The sequence below is a fragment of the Cetorhinus maximus genome, chromosome 14 (genome assembly GCF_964194155.1).
Source record: "Cetorhinus maximus chromosome 14, sCetMax3.hap1.1, whole genome shotgun sequence".
NCBI lineage: Eukaryota > Metazoa > Chordata > Chondrichthyes > Lamniformes > Cetorhinidae > Cetorhinus > Cetorhinus maximus.
In genome coordinates this window covers 21,903,727-21,912,986 of record NC_135892.1, presented here as the reverse complement: position 1 = coordinate 21,912,986, position 9,260 = coordinate 21,903,727, and the positions used below count along the sequence as shown (strand labels likewise).

The following is a 9,260-nucleotide window of genomic DNA, read 5'->3' as shown; positions in this document are numbered from 1 at the left end:
TAAACTCACATATAATCTCATCCCCGTCAATGGATCAGTAGGAGGTAAACTCACAGGTAAAACCCTCCCCATAAATGGCACAGTAACAGGTAAACTCACAGGAAAACTGCCCATCAATAGGACAGTATCAGGTAAACTGACAGGTAAACTTTCCCTCAATAGTCTAGTATCAGGTAAACTTGTAGGAAAAGCCCCTATCAGTAGTAACTGTAACAGGCAAATTCCCCCTGAATAGGGCAGTAACACGTAAACTTACAGGTAAACTTCCTACCGGTAGGAAATAACTGATAAACTCACAGGTAAGCTCCCCATCTGTAGGACAGTTACAGGTAAACTCTCAATCAATAGGCTGCAACAGGTGAACTCACAGTTAAATTCCCCATCAATAGGACAGTAACAGGTAAACCCCCCCCATCAGTAGGGTAATAACTGATAAATTCACAGGTAAACTCTCCATCAGTAAGACAGCAATAGGTGAATCTCCATTATTAGGACAGTAAAGAAAAACTCACAGCAAAACTCTCCATCAGCAGGATAATAACAGATAAAACTCGTAGGTACAGTCCCCATCACTATGAAGTAACAGGTAAACCTCTCACCAGTAGGACAATAACAGCTAAAGACCCCATCAACAGCTCAGTTAGATGAACTCACCATTACACTCCCTGTCAGCAGGACAGTAACAGGTAAAATTACAGGTTGCCAATAGGACACTTTTACAGGTGAAGTCAGCTCAGCTCCGCGCAGTTCAGTTTGGCGGTTGCCTCCCGCGGTGCGCGCGCCTCCGACTTGCGCCGCGGTGAGGTCACTGGCGGCGCGGGCGAGCCGGCAGGCGGCGCGCGAGGGCCGCGCTTCCAGTTTTGGGCCGTTTGGCCTCGGGCGGCGGTGTGTCCCTGACTGGCGCGCACCCCGGGGCAGGAGGACCATGAAGGAGACGGAGGGTCTGCGGTACCGCCGGCTACAGCCGCCGCAGGTCATCTCGGACGAGTCGCGGGACGCCGAGACCAAGCACGTGAGGTAAACGGCCTGAACCGGGGTCCGGGATTGTCGTGGCCATTCCTGGCCATGTCACCGGAGCTTCGAGGCAGTGACCGTGTTGAGAGCCCCATGTCTGGGCTATTGCCCCTGTCTATTCGGGCGAGGGGGGCAAGGCTAATAGGATGGACGCAGCCAGTACATTCTGTTGCGGGTGGGGTTTTTAATAGGTTTCGTGCAATGGAGAATCCTGTTCAGTTGTTGTTGTTGCTGGCGGAGATACATGTGGTGGGGAGGTTAATATTTTTTTTCCTTATTCTTTCGTGGGGAAGCGGGTGTCGCATTTGTTGCCCATCCCCAATTTGCCCTTGGACTGAGTGGCCATTCCAGAGGGCAGTTAACCTGGAATCACAGGGCCAGGTGAGAACCAGTGGATTCCCTTCCCTAAAGAGGCATTAATGAACCAAATGGTTTTTTTTTTTAACAACATCATTGATCTAGGATCTAAAGACTAGCTTTCAATTCCAGATTTATTAATTGAATTCAAATCCCACAAGCTGCCGTGTTGGGATTTGAGCCCAGGACCCCCAAACCATTCGGCTGGGCCTTTGGATTACTCATCCAGTGACATAACCACTACACCATCTCCCCATATTTTATGTTTGCAGTGTATTGATTGACACTCAATGATGCATGTTGTTTGGGGGGGTGGAATATGTTATTCTTTTGTGAGATGTGAGTGTCGGGTGTTTGTCACTCAATGCTAATTGATTTTGAGAAGGCGGTGATAGGAAGTTGTCTTCTTGCACAGCTGCAGTCCATCTAGCGGTGGATACACCAACAGTGCTGTTCAGGAGTTTCAGAATTGTGACCCGGCGTCACTGATGGAATGGTGATTACAGTTCCAGGTCAGGATATTGGAGTTCCCACACATCTCCTGCCCTTGCCCTTCTAGGTCGTAGGTGTTGTGGAAGGATCCTTAGGGAGTTCCTGCGGTGCATCTTGTAGGTGATGCACACTTTTGCACTGTGTCGATGGGGTGCCAATCAAGCAGGCTGCTTTGTCTTGTGTTGTGTCAAGCACCTTAATCTATGGAGCTGCACTCATTCAGGCAAGGGGCGAGTATTCCATCACACTCCTGACTTGTGCCATGTAGATGGTGGACAGGCTTTGGGGAGTCAGGAGGGCAAGTTACTTGCTGCAGAATTCCCAGCCTCTGATCTGTTGTTGTAGCCACTGTATTTATGTAGCTAGTTAAGTTAGGTTTCTGGTCAGTGGTAACTTACTGGGATGCTGATGATGGTTAATATGGTTCATGTTAGGGGATTTGTTAATGGGTTGTATGCAATGCTGCATCTTTCCCAGCCATGTAATATCTTGTTCAGTGTAGAAATTGCATGTAGTCTACAAATGTTCTCCTAAAATGGGACCTAATTTCTATAATATAAATAGCAAATCCTGGAAATATTTAGTTCATGCACGATCTGTGAAGAGAGAAATGGAGTTAATGCTTCAAGTCAGTCCGACCTTTCGTCAGAATTGCAAAAGGGTAGATGTAACCAGTTTTAAGCAATATAGGGGTAATGAAAGAACAAAAGGGAAGGTCTGATAGGGTGGAAGACAGGAAAAATTGAATGACAAAAGGGATGATGGTGTAAGGCAAAAAGAAGTGGTGAAGGGACAAGTAAAGAAACAAGAGAATTGATCTAGAGGAGCTGTAAATGGCAGCAGCAGAATTATTACTAGTACGTGCTGTCTGAAAAAAGGGAGTAGCTATTCTCTTCTGAAATTGCTGCACTCTGTTGAGTCTCACAGGCTCTGAAATGCACATTTGAAAGACATGTTCACCAAGGTTCCGCTGAGCCTCATTGGAACAACGTAGGAGGCTGAGGACGAAGAGTGAAATGGAGAATTGAAGTGATAAGTGTCCGGAAGCTCAGAGCCAGCTTTGTGAACTGAATGGAAGTGTTCAACAAAACAGTCACCCAATCTATGTTTGTTCTTCCCAGTGTAGAGGCCATGTCGCAAGCACTGATTTACGATAAAAATTGAAGAAGTACAATTGCTGTTTTACCTGGAAGGAGTGTTTGGAGCCCTGGATGATGGGATAGGAGGCAGTGAAAGGGCAGGTGTCTCATCTCCAGCATGTGCCTGGGAAGGTGCTGTTGGATAGTGACTGAACAGTGGACCAAGGTGTTGTAAAGGGAATGGTCCCTTCGGAATGCTGAAAGGACATATATAGTATATCAATATATCTAGCTTCATTTTGCTATTTATTGTGCAAAACATAATAAATGAAATGTTCCTTCACTGTCGCTGGGTCAAAATCCTGGAACTCTCTAACAGCACTATGGGTGTACCTACACCACATGGACTGCAGCAGTTCAAGAAGGCAGCTCACCACCATCTTGGAGGCCAATTAGGGATGGGCAATAAATGTTGGCTTAGCCAGCAATGCCCACATTCCATGAAAGAATAAAAAAAAAATTTAAAATAAGAAATAGGAGTAGGAATAGGTTTACGGCCCTTAAAGCTTGCTCCACCAATTAGTAAAATCATTAATCTTCTCTCTCAACTCTATGCTCCTGCACTATCCACACATCCCTTTATCTCCTTAGTATCAAAAAAATTTATTGATCTCTATCCTCAGTATATTTGATGACTGAGCATCCACAGTTCTGTGGTAGAGAATTCCAGACTCTTGACCTTTGAGTGAAGAAATTTTACTTAGCCCCTAGTCTCAGAATAAGGAGTCAGACATTGTGCCTCCTACTTCTAGCCTCCCCAAGCATGGGAAACATCCTCTCAGCAGCCACAGGATATTGTTATTGGAGTTCTTTGGGACACTCCTGGATCAAACCATTTTCAGCTACTTTATCAATGACTTTCCCTTCATCATCAGGTTAGAAGTGGGGCTGCTTGCTGATGATTGAACAGTGCTCAGTTCCATTTGCAACTCCTCCAGATAATGAAGCAGCCCCTACCTGCATACAGCAAGACCAGGACAATACTCAGGCTTGGGTTGATAAGTGGCAAGTAACAATTCACATGTGCCAGGCAATGACCATCTTCAAGAAAGAATCTAACCACCTCATGACATCGACGCTGTTTGCCACTCCGAGGAAGTTATGGCTCAATATGATTCTCCAAGTGCTGTTACCACATCACGCTAGTAATTGACTCTTGCATTTTACCAACTACTTCTGACAGCCTTACTAGCTGATAAGTTCCCTGTTTTCTCTCCCTCTTTTCCCGAACTATGGGGTGTGTTTGCTATCCTCCAATCCATGGGGACCAATCTAGAATCTGGGGAATTCTGGAAGATCAAAACTAATGTATCGACTAACTCTGTAGCTACTCTTAATATCCTAGGATGCAGGAGATTTGTTGACTTTAAGTCCCATTAATATCTCCACCACTATTTCTTTGCTAATAACAATATCCTTAAGCTCTTCGTTTCATTAGACCTTGGTTTGCCACTGTTTCCAGAATGTGGTCTGTGTTTCTATTGAAGCCAGATACAAAGTATTCTTTTAATGTCTCTGCCATTTCCTTAACTCTCATTATAATTTCTCCTATCTCTGTCTCTAAGGGACCCGCATTTGCTTTCTTTAATTGCTCTTCCTTTTTACTTATCTATAGATGCTTTTTCAGTCTGTATTTATGTCTCTTGCTAGTTTACCCTCATTCTCTTTTCACCTTCTTTATCAATATCTTAGTCATCTTTTCATGAATTCTACATATGTCCCAAAGCTCAAGATTACTATTTTTGGCAATGTCATAAGCCTCTTCCTTTAATAGCATCTTTAACTTCTCTGGTTAGCCACAGTAGTATCACTTTTCCCACGGGGTTTTTATTCCATAAAGAAATATATATACCAGTATTTTATTTCTAGATTTTTAAAACTGATTTCAAATTCTCAAATGGCCATGATTGGATTTTATTCTACATTACTATTCCTATAATGAACTACTGTGCTATCATATGTTGATACAAGGGTACATTTAAGGTTGAAAGAAACAGAAATGGTGGCATTGATTGTGTGGATTTAAAATGGAGATTTCGGAAGCGGAATGTCCTGTTTTTTAAAAAATAAAGATTTGCATTGATATATTTGTGACCACAGGAGATCCCAAAGCTTTACAGCCAATGAATTGTACTCATTATTGTAATGTGGCAGCCAATTTGTGCACAACAAGCTGTCACCAACCACAGTGTGATAGTGAGTAGATAATCTGTTCTGGTGGTGTTAATTGAGGGGTGACAATTGGCCAGGAGCCCTATTCTTTGAAAAGTATCACGGGATCTTTTACAGCTGTGTGAGAGGTCAGGTGGGTTGATGTTTAATGTCTCATCCAAAAGCATAGCTGACAGATAAGGATCAAAGTAATTATTAGTAATTTAAAAGTAAATGATTAAGACCTATTATGGGTTCGTTGTGTTGCTTGCCATGTCTTACCAAATGGCATATCCAGTGTTAACATTCTACCTCAAAAAGGACAACAATTACTTGCATTTTTAATGTAGTAAAATGTCCATTGGTGCTTCAAAGGAGCAATATCAGACAGGTTTTACACCAAGTTGCTTGAGATATTAGGACAGGTGATCAAAAGCTTGGTCAAAGAGTTAAATTTTAATGAACATCTTAAAAGAAAAGTTTAGGGAGGGAATTCCATAGCTTGGGGCTTTGATAGGTGAATTTATGGTTACTAATGGAAGGGACAAAGGGAATTGGGAATGCTCGTGAGGCCCGTATTGGAAGACAGCTTTTTTTCTCCAGTTCAAAATAGATTAAGCTAAGGAAAGGTAAGGGTTCTAGTTTTTATTTAAAGTACATAAATTATTTAACTTTTTTTTACTGTATTTAACTTAAAGTAATTTTAACTTAACTTAAAGTAACTTAAAGTTATTTTATTCAACTAGAGGCATGGCAGGGCAGCTCAGTCCTGTATTATGTACCGCCTGCAACATGTGGGAAGTCCTAGATGCTCCTTGCGCTCTGACCGACCACGTGTGCAGGAAGTGCCGCCAGCTGCAGCTGCTTGAGCTCCAAGTTTCGGAGCTTGAGTGGCAGCTGGAGGCACAGAGGTGTATCCGCGAGGCTGAGTTTTTTTAGACGTGGTCACCCCACAGTTTACGGAAGTGCAGATAGAGAGGGAATCGGTGACCATCAGTCAGAAGAAAGGTGTCAGGCAGGTAGTCAGGAAATCCCCAAGGTGCATCTCGCTCGAGAAGCGTTTTTCTGTGTTGGAAAAAGGTGAGAGTGACGGTTCCTCTGGGGAGTGCAGCAACGCCCATGACACTGTGAGTGGTTGAGCTGCGTGGGGTGGGGGGGGCGGGTGGCAGGGAAGGAAGAGGGGAAGATCAATAGTGGTAGGAGAGTCGATAGTAAAGGGAACAGACAGGCGTTTCTGCGGCTGTAGACGTGACTCCAGGATGGTATGTTGCCTTGCTGGTGCCAGGGTCAAGGATGTCACTGAATGGCTGCAGGGCATTCTGAAGGGGGAGGGCAAACAGATGGAGATCATGGTACATATTGGTACCAATGACATAGGTAGAAAGAGGGATGAGGTCTTGCAAGCAGAAACTATGGAGGTAGGAAACAGATTACAAAACAGGACCTCAAAGGTAGTAATCTCTGGATTACTTCTGGTGCCCTGCGCTAGTAAGTATAGAAATAGGTGGTTAGTCTAGATGAATGCGTGGCTGGAGAAATGGTGCAGGAGGGAGGGCTTTAGATTTCTGGGACATTGGGACCATTTCTGGGGGCAGTGGGATCTGTACAATGCGGACGGGTTGCACCTGAACTGGTATGGGACCAAAATCCTTGCAGGGAGGTTTGCTCGTGTTGTTGGGGAGGGTTTAAACTAACTTGGTAGGGGGGTGGGATCCTGAGAGGAGGTTCAGCAGAGGGAGATGCACAGCCAAAATTAGAAGAGAGAGTAACTGAGTCTGGAAGGCATAGAAATTATAGGCCAGTTAAGGCACAAGGGAGCTTGGCAAGGTTGGATGCTATTTATTTTAATGCAAGGAGTCTGACGAATAAGGCAGATGAATTGAGGGCACAAATTAACACATGGACGTATGATGTCATTGCTGTCACAGAGACATGGTTGAGAGAGGGACAGGATTGGCAGCTCAATATTCCAGGATATAGGGTCTTCATGTGAGACAGGGAAGGAGGTAAAAGAGGAGGGGGTATCGCAATATTGATCAAGGAATCAATTACAACAGTAAGGAGGAATGACATTTTAGAAGGCTCCTCAAATGAAGCCGTATGGGTAGAACTTAAAAACAAAAAAGGAGCAATCACATTGCTGGGAGTGTACTATAGGCCCCCAAGCAGCCAGGGAGAAATAGAAGAGCAGATATGTAGCCAAATTTCAGAGAAGTGTAAAAATAATAGGGTAGTAATAGTGGGGGATTTCAACTTCCCCAACATTAACTGGGTTAGTCATAGGGTGATAGGTTTAGAGGGAGCGGAATTCTTAAAATGCATCCAGGAGAGTTTTTTAAGCCAGTACGTAGAAGGTCCTACAAGAGAGGGGGCAGTCCTGGACTTAATTTTAGGGAATGAAGCGGGGCAAGTGGTAGAGGTATCAGTGGGGGAGCATTTTGCAGATAGTGATTATAACTGTTAGATTCAAGGTTGTTATGGAAAAGGACAAGGATGGGCCAGAAATCAGTGTTGTTCTAAATTGGGGGAAGGCCAATTTTAATATGATCAGATGTGATTGGCCAGAGTGGACTGAGAGCAGCTACTTTTAGATAAATCTGCATCAGAGCAGTGGGACTCATTCAAGAAGGAAATAGGGAGAGTATAGGGCCAACATATTCCAGTAAAGACAAAGGGTGGGACCAACAAATCCAGGGAACCCTGGATGTCGAGGGATATACAGGATTGGATAAAGAGAAGGGAGGCTTATGGCAGACACAGAGAGCTCAAAACAGCAGAAGCCCTAGAGGAATATAGAATGTGTAAGGGGGAACTTAAAAAGGGAGTTAGGAGAGCAAAAAGGGGGCATGAAAAAAAATTGGCAGGTAAAATAAAGGAAAGTCCAAAGTTATTTTACAAGTACATTAAGAGTAGGAGGATAACTAGGGAAAGAGTAGGACCCATTAAGGACCATAGTGGTAATTTGTGTGTGGAGCCGGAAGACGTAGGTAGGGTTCTAAATGAATACTTTGTGTCGGTGTTCACAAGTGAGACGGATGACGTGGGTATGGAAATCAGGCAGAAGGACTGTGATATAATTAAAGAAATTAGGAGAGAAAAGGAGGAAGTTCTAAGTGGCCTGGCAGGCTTAAAAGTAGATAAGTCTCCAGGCCCGGATGAAATGTATCCCAGGCTGTTGAGTGAGGCAAGGGAGGAGATGGCATGGGCGCTGGCAATAATTTTCAATACCTCTCTGGCCACAGGAAAGGTGCCAGAGGACTGGAGGACAGCCAATGTGGTACCATTATTCAAGAAGGGAGGAAGGGATAAACCAGGGAACTACAAGCCAGTCAGTCTAACCTCAGTGGTGGGGAAATTATTGAAAGCAATTCTGAGGGACAGAATTGATCTACACTTGGATAGGCAGGGATTAATCAAGAACAGTCAGCATGGTTTTGTTAAGGGGAGATCATGTCTGACCAATTTGATTGAATTTTTCGAAGAGGTGACCAAGTGTGTAGATGAGGGCAATGCATTTGACATAGTCTACTTGGACTTCAGCAAGGCTTTTGATAAGGTCCCGCATGGGAGACTGATAACGAAGGCAAGAGCCCATGGGATCCAAGGCAATTTGGCAAATTGGATCCAGAATTGGCTGAGTGGCAGGAAGCAGAGGGTGATGGTCGAGGAGTGTTTTTGTGACTGGTTGCCTGTATCCATTGGGGCTCCACAGGGATCGGTGTTGGGTCCCTTGCTGTTTGTGGTATATATAAACGATTTAGACTTGAATGTAGGAGGGTTGATCAGTAAGTTCGCAGATGACACGAAAATTGGTGGGGTGGTAAATAGTGAGGAGGATAGCCTTAGATTACAGGAGGATATAGACGGGCTGGTCAGATGGGTTGATCAGTGGCAAATGAAATTTAATCCGGATAAGTGTGAGGTGATGCACTTGGGCAGGACAAACAAGGCACAGGAATACAAGATGAATGGTAGGCCCTGGGAAATACCGAGGATCAGGGGGACCTTGGTGTGCATGTCCACCAGTCCCTTAAGGTAGTGGTACAGGTAGATAAGGTGATTAAGAAGGCATATGGGTCTACTTGCCTTTATTAGCCAAGGCATAGA

At 44.3% G+C, this 9,260-nt stretch overlaps 1 protein-coding gene across 6 annotated transcripts in view; it reads left to right on the top strand.

The window, feature by feature from the left end:
• Window positions 1-812: 812 nt before the first annotated feature.
• Window positions 813-9,260, top strand: part of apmap (adipocyte plasma membrane associated protein) — a 45,502-nt gene continuing 37,054 nt past the window's right edge. For 2 of the 6 annotated variants that reach the window (XM_078556646.1, XM_078556648.1), the window contains exon 1: window positions 819-1,017. In XM_078556646.1, coding sequence (XP_078412772.1) covers window positions 926-1,017 — 92 coding nt within the window. In that variant the 5' untranslated portion in view covers window positions 819-925. Of the gene's footprint in view, window positions 1,018-3,900; window positions 4,148-9,260 lie in introns of those variants that run through there. The other 4 variants (XM_078556644.1, XM_078556649.1, XM_078556647.1 and 1 more) reach the window with 4 other exon arrangements.